The following is a 22,754-nucleotide window of genomic DNA, read 5'->3' on the forward strand; positions in this document are numbered from 1 at the left end:
CTATGAACACAGATACAACTGTATCTACGACGGATACTGCAATACAAAATAGTCTCTCTCTTTTTGATGAAATAACATTAGAGGAACTATTACAGCGTGTAAGTGGGATAAAACAAACAACATGTTTACTTGACCCACTTCCTGGGAAACTTATCAAGGAGCTTTTTGTATTATTAGGTCCATCAGTGCTAAATATTATAAACTTATCACTTTCCTCACTGACCTCATGGTAAACTACCGACCGGTGTCCCACCTTCCCTTTATTTCGAAAATCCTCGAAAAAATTGTCGCACAGCAGCTAAATGAACACTTAGTGTCTAACAATCTCTGTGAACCTTTTCAATCAGGTTTCAGGGCAAATCACTCTACGGAGACAGCCCTCGCAAAAATTACTAATGATCTACTGCTAACGATGGATTCTGATGCGTCATCTATGTTGCTGCTTCTTGATCTTAGCGCTGCTTTCGATACCGTCGATCATAATATTTTATTAGCGCGTATCAAAACACGTATTGGTATGTCAGACTTAGCTTTGTCGTGGTTTAACTCCTATCTTACTGACAGGATGCAATGCGTCTCCCATAATAATGTGACCTCGGACTATGTTAAGGTAACGTGCGGAGTCCCTCAGGGTTCGGTTCTTGGCCCTGCACTCTTTAGTATTTACATGCTGCCGCTAGGCGACATCATACGCAAATACGGTGTTAGCTTTCATTGTTATGCTGATGACACCCAACTCTACATGCCCCTAAAGCTGACCAACACGCCGGATTGTAGTCAGCTGGAGGCGTGTCTTAATGAAATTAAACAATGGATGTCCGCTAACTTCTTGCAACTCAACGCCAAGAAAACGGAAATGCTGATTATCGGTCCTGCTAAACACCGACATTTATTTAATAATACCACCTTAACATTTGACAACCAAACAATTACACAAGGCGAATCAGTAAAGAATCTGGGTATTATCTTCGACCCAACTCTCTCGTTTGAATCACACATTAAGAGTGTTACTAAAACGGCCTTCTTTCATCTCCGTAATATCGCTAAAATTCGTTCTATTTTATCCACTAGCGACGCTGAGATCATTATTCATGCGTTCGTTACGTCTCGTCTCGACTACTGTAACGTATTATTTTCGGGTCTCCCTATGTCTAGCATTAAAAAATTACAGTTGGTACAAAATGCGGCTGCTAGACTTTTGACAAGAACAAGAAAGTTTGATCATATTACGCCTATACTGGCTCACCTGCACTGGCTTCCTGTGCACTTAAGATGTGACTTTAAGGTTTTACTACTTACGTATAAAATACTACACGGTCTAGCTCCGTCCTATCTTGTCGATTGCATTGTACCATATGTCCCGGCAAGAAATCTGCGTTCAAAGAACTCCGGCTTATTAGTGATTCCCAGAGCCCAAAAAAAGTCTGCGGGCTATAGAGCGTGTTCTATTCGGGCTCCAGTACTATGGAATGCCCTCCCGGTAACAATTAGAGATGCTACCTCAGTAGAAGCATTTAAGTCCCATCTTAAAACTCATTTGTATACTCTAGCCTTTAAATAGCCCCCCTGTTAGACCAGTTGATCTGCCGTTTCTTTTCTTTTCTCCTCTGCTCCCCTTTTCCTTGAGGGGGGGGGGGCACAGGTCCGGTGGCCATGGATGAAGTGCTGGCTGTCCAGAGTCGGGACCCGGGGTGGACCGCTCGCCTGTGCATCGGCTGGGAACATCTCTGCGCTGCTGACCCGTCTCCGCTCGGGATGGTGTCCTGCTGGCCCCACTATGGACTGGACTCTTACTATTATGTTGGATCCACTATGGACTGGACTCTCACAATATTATGTCAGACCCACTCGACATCCATTGCTTTCGGTCTCCCCTAGAGGGGGGGGGGGTTACCCACATATGCGGTCCTCTCCAAGGTTTCTCATAGTCATTCACATCGACGTCCCACTGGGGTGAGTTTTTCCTTGCCCGTATGTGGGCTTTGTACCGAGGATGTCGTTGTGGCTTGTGCAGCCCTTTGAGACACTTGTGATTTAGGGCTATATAAATAAAGATTGATTGATTGATTGATTGATTATATATATATATATATATATTTTACATACACACAAAAAATCAACTCAGTCACCAGAATTTTACTGTAAAATATTGTGTATTTTACAACATATTACTGTAAATGGAAAAACAATACTACTGTTTTTTTTATTCTGACAACTGAGCTGCAAGTTTTTTTTTAACCGTAAAAAAATTTGATACCGTGTTTCCATTTACAGTAATACACCATAAAAACAACCGTAGATTTAAAAGCTCTATTGACAGAATTTTACGATAAAGAAAATATGTTCAATTTACAGTAATATGCTGTAAATCTACACTGTAAGATCTATATTCTCATGTTTACAGTGTACACTTTGATTGGTAGCTTGCTTTGAAATATTTTCTTTATTTTACGATAAAGAAAATATGTTCAATTTATGCTGTAAATCTACACTGTAAGATCTATATTCTGATATTTACAGTGTACACTTTGATTGGTAACTTGCTTTGAAATCATACGTCCAGCAGATGTTTAAGGACTTATTTTTATGTTGACAAAAACAATGTTTGGAAAGTATGATTTTGGATAATATTGTAATATTCCAGGAAAGTAGGCTCATACAACTTCTTAGTTTGTCTTGTCTTTATTACACAAAATGCGTTACAAGCACACGACAAACCCCAATGTGCGTCTCCTCTCTTTTCCCGGCAAAACTCGAACACTTTACTTCCTGTAATCAACGTCACTTCCCTATCTCTCCCCGGAAGTCCCGCCCCCCCAGGCTAAAGTCATTGGCCAACACGCCGTAGCCAGCCGCTACATCATTAAAGTTTAAAAAGGTATGCATTTTCGTGCAGTACATACATTTTATCCTTCAAAATGGAAAAAAAAAAAAAAGTGACAAAGTATTTGACTAAAAAATGTTCTTTCCAGGTGTTTGTAAAAGGACGTGGCCTTGAGTTTGACACAGGTGGTCCAGGATTGATTGATTGATTGAAACTTGTATTAGTAGATTGCACAGTACAGTACATATTCTGTACAATTGACCACTAAATGGTAACATCCGAATACGTTCTTCAACTTGTTTAAGTCTGGGTCCACGTTAATCAATTCATGGAAGCTCCATAGAGCATCTGCAGACCACCTGGCTAAAAGTATGTTGCTCAGTTATTTTTCTGTGAATAATTCATGTGAATTAAGATTTTAGCACTGTCCTGTTACTGAAATATGTTTTAATGTTCTTTGTTCACTGTAATGTGCTTCGTGTCAGTAAGTTGTTAGCATAACGTACAGCCACGTACGTGACTATATTGGACGTTTTTAACTAGGTCTGCGAATCTTTGGGTGTCCCACAATTCGATTCAATATCGATTCTTGTGATCACGATTCGATTCAAAATCTTTTTCTTTTTTTCCCCCCAATTTAACGCGATTCTCGATTCAAAAACGATATTTTCCCGATTCCAACGATTCTCTATTCATTCAATACATAGGATTTCAGCAGGATCTACCCCAGTCTGCTGACATGCATGCAGAGTAGTAGATTTTTGTAAAAAGCTTTTATAATTGTAAAGGACAATGTTTTATCAACTCATTGCAATAATGTAAATTTGTTTTAACTATTAAAAGAACCAAAAATATGACTTATTTTATTTTTGTGAAAATATTGGACACAGTGTGTTGTCAAGCTTATGAGATGCGATGCAAGTGTAAGCCACTGTGACACTATTGTTCATTTATTTTTATTTTTATAAATGTCTAATGATAATGTCAATGAGAGATTTTTAATGACTGCTATTTTGAAATTGTAACTAATATTTATACTGTTGTTGATAGTATTCATTTTTGTTTCACTACTTTTGGTTTGTTCTGTGTCGTGTTTGTGTCTCCTCTCAATTGCTCTGTTTATTGCAGTACTGAGTGTTGCTGGGTCGGGTTTGGTTTTGGAATTGGATTCTATTGTTATGGTATTGCTGTGTATTGTTTTGTTGGATTGATTAATTAAAAAAAAAAAATGAAATGAAAAAAAATATTAACAAAAAAAAAACACGATTTTTTAAAAATGAGAATCGATTCTGAATCGCACAAGGTGAGAATCGCAATTCGAATCGATTTTTCTCCACACCCCTATTTTCAGCTTCAAAACACTACAAAAATAAACTGATATGGGCCAATACACAATTCTAGTATATGCGTCTTACGATAAATGACATTTGGAGAGGTATTTCGGATGTTTGTGACGAACATGTAAACATGCATAATTAACATTTGAGTAAATAATCCTGTTTTTTTTTTATATAAGGAAAGTTACTCAACTTTTTTTTTTTTAATCTTTATTTATACATTTCAACATTTACAAAGTAAGTACAAAAGCAGTACAAAACAGCGCCAGGGGGTTGTATATTCAATGCAAAAAAAAAAATATATATATATAAAACAAAAACAAAGTGTAAATCCATTAACTCACTGAATTTCAGAAAAATAACTTAAATTTGGAACACAGCATCATCGTTTTCACAGCTTTTTGGTCAGTTACTCAACTTTCTTCCATGCAGCGCGTCACGTGACCCGACGTCGTCTGTCCTCAGCAGACGCGACTCTTCATCATCTTCATCGTCTTCACCCTCCACAAGAATGGCGGCCATGGAGAAGTACAAACAGTTTGTGGTGACTCTGACTTGTGCGGCAGTGATGGCAACGATGGCCGTCATTTTCGTGCTGAGGTGGGTTCTGCACTTCAAGGAGGGTCTGGCCTGGGACGGAAGTCCGGCCGAGTTCAACTGGCACCCGCTGCTGCTCGTCTGCGGCTTCATTGTGCTGCAAGGTCTGGGTGAGTTCACTTCTGGGTTTTTCCTGCCACTTTCCAGAGAAAAACACGCAGGTTGAAGTTGTTGCATGAACACCCTGACGGTGCGTGCAGTGTGGAGGAACTCAAAAAGTCACAGTAAACAACTAATCGTCTTTTACATGTCAGCTAAATATGTACTTTATGCACATTCTAATAAAAAGCATCAGTTCGCTCGGCTGCAAACACGCACTTTGTTATTTAACTGTGTGATAACACTTCAACACTGCCAACTAGTGGTCATTATGAAGAATAGCATATCACCGTTAAATAATCCATATTAATCGTGATTAAAAAATAATAATTATATATGCACTTTTATTAGTTATTAAGCACACTCGTTTTTTGTTTTTTTTGATTGATTAACATTCAACATGTCTCTTTTTACCCACATTAATTTGGTTTGCTTGTTATCACTTCAGTCATCAACAATTTGATTGATTGATTGAGACTTTTATTAGTAGGTTGCACAGTGAAGTACATATTCCGTACAATTGACCACTAAATGGTAACACCCGAATAAGTTTTTCAACTTGTTTAAGTCGGGGTCAACTTAAATTGATTCATGATACAGATATATACTATCAGATATATACTATCATCATAATACAGTCATCACACAAGATCGAATCATTGAATTATTTACAATCCGGTGTGTGGAGGGGGGCTGGGTTTGGTTGTTATCATCAGTCATCAACAATTGAGAACAGAGAAATGGATATTGAAACAGTGTAGGTCTGACTTAGAGAGAGAGAGAGAGAGGTTTTGAAGGAGGATAGAGATGCCCTTTCTTTTACACCTGTTGGGAGTGCATTCCACATTGATGTGGCATAGAAAGAGAATGAGTTAAGACCTTTGTTAGTTCGGAATCTGGGTTTAACGTGGTTAGAGGAGCTCCCCCTGGTGTTGTGGTAGAGAGAGAGAGAGAGAGAGAATAAGAAAAGTATCAACATTTGATTATTTACATTTGATTATTAACAATCCGGGGGGGTGTTAGTTTAGGGTTGATGTTGCTTGGAAGTGTTCTTTTAGTGCGGTTTTGAAGGAGGATAGAGATGCCCTTTCTTTTACACCTGTTGGGAGTGCATTCCACATTGATGTGGCATAGAAAGAGAATGAGTTAAGACCTTTGTTAGATCGGAATCTGGGTTTAACGTGGTTAGTGGAGCTCCCCCTGGTGTTGTGGTTATGGCGGTCATTTAAGGAAGTAGTTTGACATGTACTTCGGTATCAGGGAGGTGTAGCAGATTTTATAGACTAGGCTCAGTGCAAGTTGTTTTACTCTGTCCTCCACCCTGAGCCAGCCCACTTTGAAAAAGTGGGTAGGAGTGAGGTGTGATCTGGGGTGGAGGTCTAGAAGTAATCTGACTCGCTTGTTCTGGGATGTTTGGAGTCTAGATTTGAGGGTTTTGGAGGTGCTAGCGTACCAGGAGGTGCATGCGTAATCGAAAAAGTGTTGAACGAGAGTTCCCGCTAGAATCCTCATGGTGCTTTTGTTGACCAGAGAGGAGATTCTATAGAGAAATCTCGTTCGTTGGTTGACCTTTTTGATTACCTTGGTTGCCATTTTATCACAGGAAAGATGAGCCTCTAGAATGGAACCTAGGTAGGTGACCTCATCTTTCCTGGTGATAACAATGTCACCCACTTTTATAGTGAAGTCATTGACTTTCTTAAGGTTGATGTGGGACCCAAACAGGAAGGATTCCATTTTACCCAAGTGTATGGATAGCTTGTTGTCAGCGAGCCAGGTGCATGTTCTACAGAGTTCAGCACTGAGGATTTTATCCACCTGTGACTTATTTATTTATTAGCCTTTATTTAACCAGGTAAAATCCCATTGAGATCAAAAATCTCTTTTCCAAGGGAGACCTGGCCAAGAGGGCAGCAGCAAGGTTACATTAAAAACAGTAAACAAATACATAAAACATCACATTTACAACATTAAAACTTGCTCACATGACACATGTGCATACAGACAAGGTAGACTGCAGTCCTTTCACAGAAGCTTTAAACTCATTCAACGTAACTAGGGTTTGAAGTTTAATGTTCGATTGTAGGTTATTCCCAGTGTTGGGTTAGTTACTGAAAACCAGTAACTAGTTACAGTTACTAGTTACTTTATTTCAAAAGTAACTCTGTTACTAACTCAGTTACTTACACCAAAAAGTAATGCGTTACTGTGAAAAGTAACTATTTAGTTACTTCTTCTACTTCTTTTTTTTTTAAAGCTCCCATTAATGCCCTTTTAGCCTTCATTTCAGTACTGTTATTGCACTGGAGAATAATACAATCTGTTGATCAACTTGACATACATTTGCATCACTGAACTCTGCTAAGCAATGTGCTCTACATACAACACACAAAGACAAAGATATGTTTCAAAGGGCCAATTTATTTCAGGCCAGAACAAATTGACAAAACTATTTTAAATAGCTGCAACATAACATACATAAGTAACAAACAGCATAATAACACTAACACTAACACTAACCACATTAAACCCAGATTCCGAACTAACAAATGTCTTAACTCATTCTCTTTCTATGCACTTCAATATGGAATGCACTCCCAACAGGTGTAAAAGAAAGGGCATCTCTATCCTCCTTCAAAACCGCACTAAAAGAACACCTCCAGGCAACTACAACCCTAAACTAACACCCTCCCTTCCACATAATACCTCTTCGGATTGTAAATAATCAAATGTAGACACTTTTTCTTATACTTTCTGATCTCTCTCTCTGTGTCCACTACTTGCTATACATAGCCTACCAAGTCAGTCCTACACTGTTTCAATGTCCATTTCTCTGATGATGCAATTGTTGATGACTGAAGTGTTGATACCAACCAAACGTAACCCCCTCCCACCCCCCCTCCATATCCCACACCCCGGATTGTAAATAATGTAAATAATTCAATGTATATACCCTGATGATTATCTTGTGTGATGACTGTATTATGATGATAGTATATATTTGATAGTATATATCTGTATCATGAATCAATTTAAGTGGACCCCGACTTAAACAAGTTAAAAAACTTATTTGGGTGTTACCATTTAGTGGTCAATTGTACAGAATCTACTAATAAAAGTTTCAATCAATCAACAACATAGCTGTAAACCTGGCTTCACCTAAGGAAGGCACACGTGACATACACAGAGCCTAACCAGGCAGATTTGAATTGTTGTTTTGGGCAGGAGACGGGATCTTTGATCCAAGACACAACTTCCATTTAACTAAAATATTCTTTTCTTTGTGCTCGACAAAAGAAAAGAAGTGAGAATATCTCATACTTGCCAACCCTCCCGAATTTCAGTGCCTCTCCCTGGGACAACCATTCTCCAAATTTCTCCCGATTTCCAGCCGGACTTAAGGCACGCCCCCTCCCGGTCCGTGCGGATCTGAGTGGGGACAGCCTGTCGTCACGTCCGCTTGGCCAACCAAAAAGTAACCACAGAACACTATAGTGTTCTGTGGTTACTTTTTGGTTGGCCAACGGTTTACGTTGTATTGCGCATGACCATGCCGCAGTATTTGCGACACCGAGAGTAACAAGCCGTAGAAAATGGATTGATGGATGGACTCAAAAGGACAAATAATGAAAAAAAAACGCCTTTTTGGATTTTAGATGCTATCGGGCAATATCGTGTTTTAAAAACGTTTTTGTCAACGCTGCGCTAACACGTTTCTTCACCGTCATGTTGTGCAGTTGGAATGTCAAATGTTAGCTAAAGATGTACTTTATGCACATTATAATATAAAGCATCAGCTCACTCGGCTGGAAACACGCACTTTGTTATTTTAACCCACCAAAATAGTGCCAACTCGTGGTCATTATGAAGAATAGCATATCACCATTAAATAATCGATATTAATAGTGAAAAAAAAAAACAATGATTATATATGCACTTATATTAGTTATTAAGCACATTCAACATCATGTTAATAAATAATGTCTTTTTAGCCACATTCATTTGGATTTGTTGATTCTTTTGTGTTACAGTATTATTGTGGTATTTTAAGATAGAAGTGCCACAATATTTATGTCGTTCATATGGCTTTGATTGTGCTCAAATTTCTTCTCGTTAGCGTCTTCCTATTGACTTGTTTTCTTCTGCATCCTGTCACCACCGGATCAACATAACGCTAACAATACTTGCACAACAAACTGCCTGTAATGCCTGCAGGCATTTTCATTTTATGTCATTCATTAAAAAACATTTTTTTATCAAGACATGGATGAATATGCATGAAATGGTTAATTTTGGCTGATTTACCACAGCATATTGTCAGTTGCTGTTTATTTGTTTATCAGACACTCACGTAACCACAGTGTGACTATGACATTTGCAAATAGATTTTTTTAAATTATGAACAACACTGCAAAATGAGATCCAATACAAGAAATGCATTAAAAAAAGATGATAATCTGTCTGATTGAAACGTAATTGTAGTAAATGTAGAACTGTTTGTTATTTTTCTAGTTGTATCAACTGCAAACTACAATGCCCTTGATAAACATATGCCAATCAAAATCAGTATTATTCAGCTATTTTATTAGATTCCATATGCATCTCATTGGATCCACATTTTTTTAAAGAAGGGGATTATAGTTCTACAAACTGAATGACGACTCTTCCCTTTTCCAGCCATCATCGTGTACAGACTCCCGTGGAGCTGGCAGTGCAGCAAACTTACAATGAAGTTTATCCACGCGGGCTTGAACTTCGTGGCCTTCATTTTTGCTGTTGTGTCTTTGGTGGCGGTTTTTGACTTCCACAACGCTGCCAAGATCCCCAACATGTACAGTCTGCACAGCTGGTTGGGTCTGACAGCCGTGATATTGTATTGTCTGCAGGTAAACACATTCTATTCCATCTGGTTTATTAAATCAAGTCACGTCGTATACTTTGTTTTTACCAAACAGTATATCTGACCAAGGAATACTCCAGAAATGAAACATGGATTTATTTTAAAGTAGTCAGTGTACAGTAGACATTTGATTTTGGTATATTTAAAACCCCAAGTGTCTAACATGCAGTTAAAATTGAGGAATGGACGAGCAGGGGACAAGTCAGGAGGACTGGAGCCCCATAAAGGCATCCTCATTCCACCGTCACGCCTCCCTGCAGGCTAATTACTTAGTTCCTGGAGCGCTCTGCTGGTTTTAAGGACCATCTGCAAAAAAGCTAGTCAAAGATCATCTCTATAACAGCACTCATGTGTTTAAGAATCTGCTGCAAAAATGCAAAAACAATTATTTTTTTTACCTGAACTCGTTAAATAGCCCAAATGATGAAAGGACCTAAAAAGGAACCTTGAGGATCACTGTTGGTATAACTACCGTATTTTTCGGACTATAAGTCGCAGTTTTTTTATAGTTTGGTGCGACTTATATATGTTTTTTTTCTTCTTTATTATGCATTTTCGGCAGGTGCGACTTATACTCCGGTGCGACTTATACTCCGAAAAATACGGTAAATACGTTGAACAAACTGACAAGCTGCAGCAACTCTTTAGTTACCGTACATAAATCACATTACGAAACAAATGTGTCACTGCCAAAAAGGGAGAGGACTTAAGGAGGTGCCTTGAGGAAGGCCTCAGTTATATAAATCATACGTTTTTTTAATGTTTGCTAAAATGTCAACGTAAGGATCAGTCAATGTGTTTACATTGATCCAATTTCCTCTATACAACAGGAGCAAAAATGTTTGTCTACCAAATTTTTAACTGCACTCAGGGTCCAATAGGATGTCATTCCCGAGACGGATTTGGCCCCCGGGCCGCCAGTTGAATGGCCCTGGTGTACTGCTTGTAAGGCAGTATAGATCTACTGAAAATAAGTCAACAAACGGCCATGATTGTCAAGACCTTTGTGTCTTATTTTGTCCTGCATGCCTACAGTCAAGCATGGTGGTGGTAGCATCATGATCTGGGGCTGCATGGTATTGCTTCATTGAGGAAAGCAATACCAAAATTGACTGTGATGTTGTGATCCCTTTTTTATGGGGGAAACTGGACCACATGACAGTTTTCCAACATGATAAAGAGCCCAAATACTCTTAGGATGACAAGTGTGTCTCCAGACTTGAACCCACCCTGTTGAGCATGTGTTGCACATTCTGAAGCGGAAGATGTCTAAACATCCACCGTCTCTGTGATGTCATCATGGAGGAGTAGAGGACAGGAAATGTATACTGCTATACAAGCTGTACACCAGACCTGGGCAAATGAAGGCCCGGGGGGCCACATGCGGCCCGTTAAGCTTTTCAAACTGGCCTGCCGGACATTCCCAAATAATTTTTTTTAGATGTTTAAGATGTAAAGTGTAGCTGCCATTATGATGTGCAGTGATGTTTTCTAATGACCGTAAGTCTTCAACTATACCAAGTCTTTCAATGCTTGGAATCTGCATCATATACTAGTTACTATGGTAATGTAATTAGTTACTATAGTCATCTAATTAGTTACTATGGTAATGCAAGTCACAGCAGCTCAGACGAGGCACCAAGCAGTGTGGGTGGGGAGCGTTTCCACAGAGTGTTTCCAGAGCTTGAAATGTGGGTGTCAGGGATCAGATTTTTACAACAAAGTTCTAAAACTTAGTGATATATCAGATTGTAGGTGGGTTTATTTTTTACCCTTCGCGTTCATATTTCGCTGTTTGTTGCATTTTTGTCGTGTTTCGCTTGATTGTAAAATATGTGGATGGAGAGGGGGTGTGACGTTCATATGTTGTCAATATTCAGTGTTTTATCCTTCATAGTTAATATTGTAAACCCCACATTCTTTATTTTCATGTACATTCTGGGTGTCTCATTCAGTAAAAAAAAAAAAATTCCATTCTGTTTTCTAAGGCGGTCTGTCATAACGTTTTTAGCATTCAATCAGACATTATTGTGAGGTTTTGTATTAGTGTTCCTAAAAAGAGATTAACGGCCCCAGACACATTTTTTTCTCTAAATTTGCCCCCCCCGAAGCAAAATAATTGCCCAGGCCTGCTGTATACTGACTACTCTTAAGTTATACCCAGTTTAATTTCTATCATATTGTCCCTTGAGAAGATATAACAAAATGGTTGACATCTGTGAGCTACGATACAAGAGCCAACCACAACATTATGACAATTTGTGCAATCTGATTAGATCAAAAATGTCTTTAAAACTACAATGTTTATTTTAGTTGTTGTAGTAGAGCTACACTGCATTACACTGAGAAGTGATTCCACGATTTTGCACAACTTAGTTGGCTATTGGAGTATTATTTGTGCAGTACATTATTTCACCTTATACCCTGTTACAGTTAATCGTGACACTAATTGTTTACTAATGCAGATTTTTTTTATATGATGTGTGACAAGTGGATGTTTCTTGAAGCTTGTTTTAGGGGTCGCCATGTACTTGATACCATTCACACCTGTAGCCTGGAGAGCAGCCTTCATGCCCATCCATGTCTACAGTGGCCTTCTACTCTTTGCTTCAGTCATAGCAGTGGCACTCATGGGCATTACTGAGAAACTCATATTTGGCCTGTAAGTAAAGAACACATGCTTTTCGTGTAGTGAGAGAGCCATTTGTGCAACTACATTTTATTTTCTTCATTCAGGAGCAACCCAAAGTATAAGGACTCCCCTCCCGAGGCAACATTTGTGAACATTCTAGGAGTCCTTCTGGTAGTTTTCGGTGCTCTGATCCTCTGGATTGCCACTCGGCCATCTTGGAAACGGCCGAGTGAACAGACCTTGCATACTTTGCATTCCGATGAGGAGAGCACTAGAGTCGGTCCGGCCTTGTCTGAACTCTCGGATGAAAGAGAGGGCGAAGCCTTTGGGGAGACCCGCAGAAGGAGTAATAAATTAGAGGATCAGGTCAACTGAATGAGTAAATATAAAACTCAATGCTGTAAGATTGTTGGATGGGTTATTCCACAGAATCAGTGCCATTTTCTTGCTGTAAGTCTTGCAAAATAAACTTAAGTTTCTGTCTTTTTCCAACTCTAAATCGGACGGGGGGGTTAGGTTTGGTTGATATCAGCACTTCAGTCATCAACAATTGGTAGCTTAATTATTATCTTTAAATTGTATTTATTAAATGTGCAATCACATTAGTGTGCAAGTTAGTTTGCTTATTTTGTTTAATTTATTTGGCGGTTAATTTGAAGCGCACATGTACACATTTTATTACCTGGGAAATGGCACGATTCAGTCAAATGGCTGTTATATAATTTCTGCTTGTCAAATAAAGTCCAGATTTTCGAATTAATGCACACACACACACACATACAGTGTCCTGTGTAAGTATGCGATATGTTCTTTTTACATGTATTTATCTCTTTTTATTAGGGACGTCCGATAATGGCTTTTTGCCGATATCCGATATCCCGATATTGTCCAACACTTAATTACCGATACCGATATCAACCGATACCAATATATACAGTCGTGGAATTAACACATTATTATGCCTAATTTGGACAACCAGGTATGGTGAAGATAAGGTCCTTTTTAATAAAAGAAGATAAATAAATTAAAAACATTTTCTTGAATAAAAAAGAAAGTAAAACAATATAAAAACAGTTACATAGAAACTAGTAATTAATGAAAATGAGTAAAATTAACTGTTAAAGGTTAGTACTATTAGTGGACCAGCAGCACGCACAATCATGTGTGCTTACGGACTGTATCCCTTGCAGACTGTATTGATGTATATTGATATATAATGTAGGAACCAGAATATTAATAACAGAAAGAAACAACCCTTTTGTGCGAATGAGTGTAAATAGGGGAGGGAGGTTTTTTGGGTTGCATGGTGCACTAATATTGTAAGTGTATCTTGTGTTTTTTATGTTGATTTAATTTAAAAAATTAAAAAAAGATACCGATAATAAAAAAAAACCGATACCGATCATTTCCGATATTACATTTTAAAGCATAACATCTCTACTTTTTTATTACAATAAATAAAGGTATTTGCTTTGCTCCTGATTAGTAGATGCAGTAGTCTCACATAATATTCTATCTTACTATTCTGACCAATTTTGTAATAATATTGTCTATTATTGAAGTGTAAGAACATTGACCCATTTTCGTGTATATCTGTTTTGTATTCTTTTTTTTATTTTGCGTACATATTTTATTTTGGTATTTATTTGAACACGTCACTTCCGCATACGCCAATCGCCTATTTTGACCCTTCGCGGCAGCTGTCGTTGTCCGGAACCTGGAAGCGAGTTTGTTTTGACATTTTACTAAAAAGCTTTCAGCCCCGAAGTGGAGTTAAAAGGTGCGTAGGCTACTAGATATTTCCTCTGGAGTTGTATTATCACATCTTTTTAAATGTTGAAGTTATTTCTCACTGTTTGGATAGGTTAGGTTGCTTCATTTGTGGCGATCATTGGAGATGAGCTAGTGCTAGCTAGTTGCTAATGGCCTCATCCTGCTATGCGTAACTAGTGCCTGTTTGTAAAGATTGACTATATACTAACATATTTGTTAATTTTGAATATATTATGCCTATTATCTGGACTGGTAAGCGACTTTAATCCTTTTAGCGAGTCTTCGCTAACTTTAGCTGTGGTGGAGGAAAAAAAATTGTCATTTGTCAGCTCAGATGTCTCAAATAAAGATGCGCTTTCAACACTTAACATTATTGTTTTTATATGTGAAATTAAAGACATAAATATTTAGTATTTTGTTTAAAAGTAATGCTAAACATTAGAGAATAGTGCAGCTATGAAGAGTTAATGTTAGCTGCTTGTTGACAGGCCTAGTGTTCAATGTTAGATAAAAGGCAGAATAAAACGGGAACAGATTCGGTGACCACAGATGAAGCGTGAGCTGTCCAAAGTCAGGACCCAGGGTGGACCACTCATCTGTGCATCGGTTGGTGACGTCTCTGCACTGCTGACCTGTCTCCACTCAAGATGATCTCCTGCTGGTCACACTATGGACTGGACTCTCACTATTATGTTAGATCCACTATGGACTGGACTCTCACACTATTATGTTAGATCCACTATGGACTGTACTCTCACACTTATAATGTTAGATCCACTATGGACTGGACTCTCACAATATTATGTTAGATCCACTATGGACTGGACTCTCACAATATTATGTTAGATCCACTATGGACTGGACTCTCACACTATTATGTTAGATCCACTATGGACTGGACTCTCACTATTATGTTAGATCCACTATGGACTGGACTCTCACTATTATGTTAGATTCACTATGGACTGGACTCTCACACTATTATGTTAGATCCACTATGGACTGGACTCTCACACTATTATGTTAGATCCACTATGGACTGGACTCTCACTATTGTGTTAGATCCACTATGGACTGGACTCTCACACTATTATGTTAGATCCACTATGGACTGGACTCTCACTATTATGTTAGATCCACTATGGACTGGACTCTCACACTATTATGCTAGATCCACTATGGACTGGACTCTCACACTATTATGCTAGATCCACTATGGACTGGACTCTCACTATTATGTTAGATCCACTATGGACTGGACTCTCACAATATTATGTTAGATCCACTATGGACTGAACTCTCACACTATTATGTTAAATCCACTATGGACTGGACTCTCACTATTATGTTCGATCCACTATGGACTGGACTCACACACTATTATGTTAGATCCATTATGGACTGGACTCTCACACTATTATGTTAGATCCATTATGGACTGGACTCTCACACTATTATGTTAGATCCACTATGGACTGGACTCTCACTATTATGGACTGGACTCTCACACTATTATGTTAGATCCACTATGGACTGGACTATCACTATTATGTTAGATCCAATATGGACTGGACTCTCACTATTGTGTTAGATCCACTATGGACTGGACTCTCACACTGTTATGTTAGATCCACTATGGACTGGACTCTCACACTATTATGTTAGATCCACTATGGACTGGACTCTCACACTATTATGTTAGATCCACTATGGACTGGACTCTCACACTATTATGTTAGATCCACTATGGACTGGACTCTCACTATTATGTTAGATCTACTATGGACTGGACTCTCACACTATTATGTTAGATCTACTATGGACTGGCCTCTCACTATTATGATAGATCCACTATGGACTGGACTCTCACACTATTATGTTAGATCCACTATGGACTGGACTCTCACTATTGTGTTCGATCCACTATGGACTGGACTCTCACAATATTATGTTAGATCCACTATGGACTGGACTCTCACACTATTATGCTAGATCCACTATGGACTGGACTCTCACTATTATGATAGATCCACTATGGACTGGACTCTCACTATTATATTAGATCCACTATGGACTGGACTCTCACACTATTATGTTAGATCCACTATGGACTGGACTCTCACAATATTATGTTAGATCCACTATGGACTGGACTCTCACAATATTATGCTAGATCCACTCGACGTCCATTACACCGGTTGCCCAGGGGGGGTCCCCACATCTGCGGTCCCCGCCAAGGTTTCTCATTGTTATCCCATTGGGTTGAGTTTTTCATTGCCCTGATGTGGGTGTCGTTGTGGCTTGTGCAGCCCTTTGAGACACTCGTGTTTTAGGGCTATATAAGTAAACATTGATTGATGATTGATAAATACTAATAAAAAACAAAAAAAAATAGTAATGAATAATTCATCTTATGCACTACAGATTGCACTATGTATATAGAAAATAAAGCAAAAAAACATCTCAACACTCGTATTGCACACCAATGATCACTTCTGTGGCTGTGGGTATAAAGCTCCTTCTTGTACTGTTGATATAACAGTCTAATGCCAGACGTAACGGATATCTGTCTTCATAGAATAAACTTTGCAGAATTAAAAGGGGAATTTTTTTGTAAAGCACTTAACCGTAAAAGTTCACAGTACAGTATCATAGATCAATCAATTTTTACGGCCATGTGGTTAACAAAGACAAGAACAATAATGTACTTTTTAGTCAGATAACTTTCTCTCATGTCCTTAAAGAGGCGTTTACCTTAGATGTGGCGGTCAAGGTAGCCTGGCAACATTGCATGGGTTTGTGATCATGCTGTGTTTCGGGGCGGTATAGCTCGGTTGGTAGAGCGGCCGTGCCAGCAACTTGATGGTTGCAGGTTTGATCCCCGCTTCCGCCATCCTAGTCACTGCCGTTGTGTCCTTGGGCAAGACACTTTACCCACCTTCTCCCAGTGCCACCCACACTGGTTTAAATGTAACTTAGATATTGGGTTTCACAATGTAAAGCGCTTTGAGTCACTTGAGAAAAAGCGCTATATAAATGGTAATTCACTTCACTTCACTGTTTATTTAATTTCAGCTGTTTTAACTTGAAGTCTTTTCCAGTTGCATTTGGTTTATCTATAATTTGAATACTCTAAGAACATTTGTTTTTATGTTATTTGTAGGTATTTAAATTACTTATGTCTTTGGAGTATTTACACCAGTTGTGTCCAAACATTTTCCACCAAGTGCCACATGGTGCAAAGTCAACAATGCATGTGGGGGCCATTAGATTTGTTTTTATTTTGAAAAAAAAAAAAAAAAGACAATACTCAGCTTTCTGTTATGACAAAGAATATTGCTGTTATCCAGTAATAATTCTTATATTTCAGCTCGTTTTCCATTACATTGTCTTTTTGGTCTTTTTTCATACATTTTACTGTAGTTTTGATTTTATTTCGACAATATTCTGCGGGCCAACAAAATTCGAGCTGGGGCCCACAAATGGCCCCATGCCGCACTTTGGACACCACTGTGCTGAACTACTTTAACAAAAAATCCACACCTATACCTATCTTTGTGTGATGATAGGTAACAAAAGCAAATTTGTCGAAACCGCCTGAAATATATTTTTTTATAATTATTCTTTACTAATACTATTTCAATTCAGCCTTTTTGAGGGCTTAACTTACCATATATCGCAAGAAATGTGTACATCATGTGCAGAAATCACCAAAGACCATGTAGGTTCGCCACCATTTTGGTTGTCATTCCCATTTTGAGGTGATTCAAGCCGGTTCCATTTTTTTCTTGGGTTTGTGTAATGTTCCATTGCGGGTCGTGTTTATTTTATCTGTAAAACATAAAGTAATACAAAATGAGCTGCTGGCTGCCCTTTAAACACCCCTGGTTTGGACATTGCAGTGTCTTTGCACCTGTCTTACCACCATATATTCCAAATATCAGACTTTAAAATCAGCCTACAGTTATGCAGTTCTAGACCTTTGCAAACTACAAACGTAATAATGAAACATGCAAATATAGTTTCAATCAAAGTATCATAACTCGGACCACCTTTGCATTTCTAATATATCTCTACTTGTGTAACTCCTAAGCTGTTCAAGGAAATTGAAGTGCATTTCTTTATATAATGGACGGAACACAAAACACTTCTATTTCTTTTTTTTAATACAGCTGTGGCATCATGTCTGACAAAAGTGAGCTGAAGGCAGAACTCGAAAGGAAGAAGCAGCGTTTGGCACAAATCCGAGAGGAGAAGAAAAGAAAGGAGGAGGAGCGCAAAAAGAAAGAGGTAACCTTAAACATTGTTTCCAGATTCAAAATTGATTTTCACAGCTCTTATTATTATAGGGTGCCTATTCTACATTTCCACCTTTATATATACATATACAGTTGCGATCAAAAGTTTACACTTGTAAAGAACATAATGTCATGGCTGTCTTGAGTTTCCAATCATTTCTACAACTCTTATTTTTTTGTGATAGAGTGATTGGAGCACATACTTGTTGGTCACAAAAAACATTCATGAAGTTTGCTTCTTTTATGAATTTATTATGGGTCTACTGAAAATGTGAGCAAATGTGCTGGGTCAAAAGTATACATACAGCAATGTTAATATTTGCTTACATGTCCCTTGGCAAGTTTCACTGCAATAAGGCGCTTTTGGTAGCCATCCACAAGCTTCTGCTTGAATTTTTGACCACTCTTGAGAAAATTGGTGCAGTTCAGCTAAATTTGTTGCTTTTCTGACATGGACTTGTTTTTTCAGCATTGTCCACACGTTTAAGTCAGGACTTTGGGAAGGCCATTCTAAAACCTTCATTCTAGCCTGATTTAGCCATTCCTTTACCACTTTTGACGTGTGTTTGGGGTCATTGTCCTGTTGGAACACCCAACTGCGCCCAAGACCCAACCTCTGGGCTGATGATTTTAGCTTGTCCTGAAGAATTTGGAGGTAATCCTCCTTTTTCATTGTCCCATTTACTCTCTGTAAAGCATCAGTTCCATTGACAGCAAAACAGGCCCAGAGCATAATACTACCACCACCATGCTTGACGGTAGTATTGGTGTTCCTGGGATTAAAGGCCTCACATTTTCTCCTCCAATTATGTGGCCAAACAGCTCAATTTTTGTTTCATCTGATCACAGAACTTTCCTCCAGAAGGTCTTATCTTTGTCCATGTGATGTCAGATGAAACAAATGCACATTTTTTAATTAATTTCAAAAACAACAAATCTAAGTAAAAATTTAAAAACTAGAAAGCAACAAGCTTTAATGAAAATAAAGACATACATACCAACATTTTTTTCCCCATCACTACCCAAGCCGACAACTTGTTTCGGGTCAATGCTCCAATCTTCAAAAAAAACTCAGCGGTGCTTCAAGAATTGTTAGCTTTTCCGTCCACTACCTGCCGATTCTGCGCAAAGATGACCAAGGGCTTTCCGTTCACTACGATCTAGAATAATTAAGAATACTTCAATGTATGTATGTTAACTTATTTTTTTTAAATATATTTTCATTTAATAAGTTGTAGGCGTATTTATTCCAGTATAAAAGTGTAAAAAGTATTTTGCTTTGGTCATGAAATGATGATAATGGTGTGCCAGGGCATACATGCATATGACAAATTGAATTGATTATTCTCACCTGTATGTAGGTCATAGGAAGGAGTGCCTGGGGAATCTGTGGTGGGCTCTCCTATTTCTGGGGCTGAGGTTGCGGAGGTAGTTAAAAAGCTCCTCGGTGGCAAGGCCCCGGGGGTGGATGAGACCCGCCCGGAGTTCCTTAAGGCTCTGGATGCTGTGGGGCTGTCTTGGTTGACAAGACTCTGCAGCATCGCGTGGACATCGGGGGCGGTACCTCTGGATTGGCAGACCGGGGTGGTGGTTCCTCTCTTTAAAAAGGGGAACCGGAGGGTGTGTTCTAACTATCGTGGGATCACACTCCTCAGCCTTCCCGGTAAGGTTTATTCAGGTGTACTGGAGAGGAGGCTACGCCGGATAGTCGAACCTTGGATTCAGGAGGATCAGTGTGGTTTTCGTCCTGGTCGTGGAACTGTGGACCAGCTCTATACTCTCGGCAGGGTCCTTGAGGGTACATGGGAGTTTGCCCAACCAGTCTACATGTGCTTTGTGGACTTGGAGAGGGCATTCGACCGTGTCGCTCGGGAGGTCCTGTGGGGAGTGCTCAGAGAGTATGGGGTATCGGACTGTCTGATTGTGGCGGTCCGCTCCCTGTATGATCAGTGTCAGAGCTTAGTCCGCATTGCCGGCAGTAAGTCGGACACATTTCAAGTGAGGGTTGGACTCCGCCAAGGCTGCCCTTTGTCACCGATTCTGTTCATAACTTTTATGGACAGAATTTCTAGGCGCAGTCATGGCGTTGAGGGGATCCGGTTTGGTGACTGCAGGATTAGGTCTCTGCTTTTTGCAGATGATGTGGTCCTGATGGCTTCATCTGGCCAGGATTTTTAGCTCTCACTGGATCGGTTCGCAGCCAAGTGTGAAGCGACTGGGATGAGAATCAGCACCTCCAAGTCCAAGTCCATGGTTCTTGCCCGGAAAAGGGTGGAGTGCCATCTCCGGGTTGGGGAGGAGACCCTGCCCCAAGTGGAGGAGTTCAAGTACCTAGGAGTCTTGTTCACGAGTGAGGGAAAAGTGGATCGTGAGATCGACAGGCGGATCCGTGCGGCGTCTTCAGTAATGCGGACGCTGTATCGATCCGTTGTGGTGAAGAAGGAGATGAGCCGGAAGGCAAAGCTCTCAATTTACCGGTCGATCTATGTTCCCATCCTCACCTATGGTCATGAGCTTTGGGTTATGACCGAAAGGGTGGCGGGGCTCTCCCTTAGAGATAGGGTGAGAAGCTCTGCCATCCAGGGGGAGCTCAAAGTAAAGCTGCTGCTCCTCCACATCGAGAGGAGCCAGATGAGGTGGTTCGGGCATTTGGTCAGGATGCCACCCGAACGCCTCCCTAGGGAGGTGTTTAGGGCACGTCCAACCGGTAGGAGGCCACGGGGAAGACCCAGGACACGTTGGGAAGACTGTCTCCCGGCTGGCCTGGGAACGCCTCGGGATCCCCCGGGACGAGCTGGACGAAGTGGCTGGGGAGAGGAGAGTCTTCCCTCCTTAGGCTGCTGCCCCCGCGACCCGACCTCGGATAAGCGGAAGAAGATGGATGGATCCTTTAAAAAGCGCCACATCTACACTTTCATGGCAAATAATGCCAACAAACTTAGAATTTGGCAAGTTAGTTTCAATGTCATTTAACAGAGTGGCACTCAATGCCTCAAGCCTTTCATCTCTGGCTTGGTGATGGCCATAAGCTGCCGGTATGCTGGCACCATTGGACCTTTGCAGCTCAATCAGGCTTGGGAACTTGGACAAGGGAAGGTTCTCTTTGGCCAAGTACTACACAGTCCGCTAATAACACTGTCTTTACTTGCCTCCTCTGATCTTTTCAGAGCGCCAAAAAAGCTGGTCGACTGCTTCCCAGTCAATTCGGCCAACTTGTGAACTGATGTTTCTCGGTGCCTGGTGAGGCTGGATCTTTGAAAATCAGTGCACCCGGTCGTAAAGGTGTTCTTTTTCTTAGCCCGTTTACATGGCGTGCAAAACCTCTTTCCATCTTCATAAGTCAGCAATTTCCTGAAAAGTGGCTCCTGAAGCCACTTTTCATTGAAGCTTCGCTTCTTGGGTTTATTTCTCGCCATGACCAAAACAATAACACGTGGGAGTCCTAATACCGCAAATGCAGTATTTGTGATTGATAAAACTGTCAACGAAGCAAAATTTAAGAGATTTTACCGGAAAGTTCATTACTTTGAAGTCGACCAAAAAAAACGCAATAAACGGGGACGGAAATTTGACCTGGAAAATATAAACAAAATAAAACACCGGCGGAAAGTGATAATCGATAAAAAAAACAAGCAATCCTGAAGTTTTGACCCTTCAGTTAAAAAGGCAGTTAAAAAAAAATAAAAAATTTAAATCCGCGTCCCGGGCACGCGCGGACTTCCAGAAATGCGCGTCCTTTCTGATTTCAATGCGTAAAAAGACACAAAAAGTACGTTAACGCCAACACTGCAATGATAATTTTGATCACGATAACCGTGATGTTACATTTTCATATTATCATTATAGCTCTACTTAAAGCAGTGACGTGCGGTGAGGTTCATGACTGGTGAGGCACTGACTTCATCATAGTCAGATTTACAAACATATGAACCCTAAAGAGTATCTTATTCACCATTTGATTGGCAGCAGTTAACGGGTTATGTTTAAAAGCTCATACCAGCATTCTTCCCTGCTTGGCACTCAGCATCAAGGGTTGGAATTGGGGGTTAAATCACCAAAAATGATTCCCGGGCACGGCGCCGCTGCTGCCCACTGCTCCCCTCACCTCCCAGGGGGTTATCAAGGGGATGGGTCAAATGCAGAGAACAAATTTCACCACACCTAGTGTGTGTGACAATCATTGGTACTTTAACTTAACTTTAACTTTACACATACAAACTGTAGAACACAAAAAAGCACATTTAATAAAAAAAACGTTATTATGGTCTTACCTTTACTTATAAGTGCGGGAACA

General features: G+C 39.8%; 2 protein-coding genes across 9 annotated transcripts in view; both read left to right on the plus strand.

Annotated features, from left to right (window-relative positions):
* The window catches only part of LOC133613815 (plasma membrane ascorbate-dependent reductase CYBRD1), a 43,477-nt gene extending 30,605 nt beyond the window's left edge, over positions 1-12,872 (plus strand). For 3 of the 6 annotated variants that reach the window (XM_061971630.2, XM_061971632.2, XM_061971631.2), the window contains one exon: positions 4,594-4,730. Coding sequence is in view for 3 of the 6 variants with exons in the window: in XM_072914452.1 (XP_072770553.1) it covers positions 4,673-4,868; positions 9,535-9,743; positions 12,265-12,419; positions 12,494-12,764 (831 nt within the window). In the remaining 3 variants the exon portion in view is untranslated. Of the gene's footprint in view, positions 1-2,717; positions 2,879-2,970; positions 3,194-4,593; positions 4,869-9,534; positions 9,744-12,264; positions 12,420-12,493 lie in introns of those variants that run through there. The other 3 variants (XM_072914451.1, XM_072914450.1, XM_072914452.1) reach the window with 3 other exon arrangements.
* A 1,166-nt stretch (positions 12,873-14,038) lies between these two features.
* The window catches only part of dync1i2a (dynein, cytoplasmic 1, intermediate chain 2a), a 49,309-nt gene continuing 40,593 nt past the window's right edge, over positions 14,039-22,754 (plus strand). For all 3 annotated transcript variants that reach the window (XM_061971626.2, XM_061971627.2, XM_061971628.2), the window contains exons 1-2: positions 14,039-14,169; positions 18,335-18,452. In XM_061971626.2, coding sequence (XP_061827610.2) covers positions 18,345-18,452 — 108 coding nt within the window. In that variant the 5' untranslated portion in view covers positions 14,039-14,169; positions 18,335-18,344. The remainder of the gene's footprint in view (positions 14,170-18,334; positions 18,453-22,754) is intronic.

The sequence above is a fragment of the Nerophis lumbriciformis genome, linkage group LG13 (assembly GCF_033978685.3).
Source record: "Nerophis lumbriciformis linkage group LG13, RoL_Nlum_v2.1, whole genome shotgun sequence".
Taxonomy (NCBI): domain Eukaryota; kingdom Metazoa; phylum Chordata; class Actinopteri; order Syngnathiformes; family Syngnathidae; genus Nerophis; species Nerophis lumbriciformis.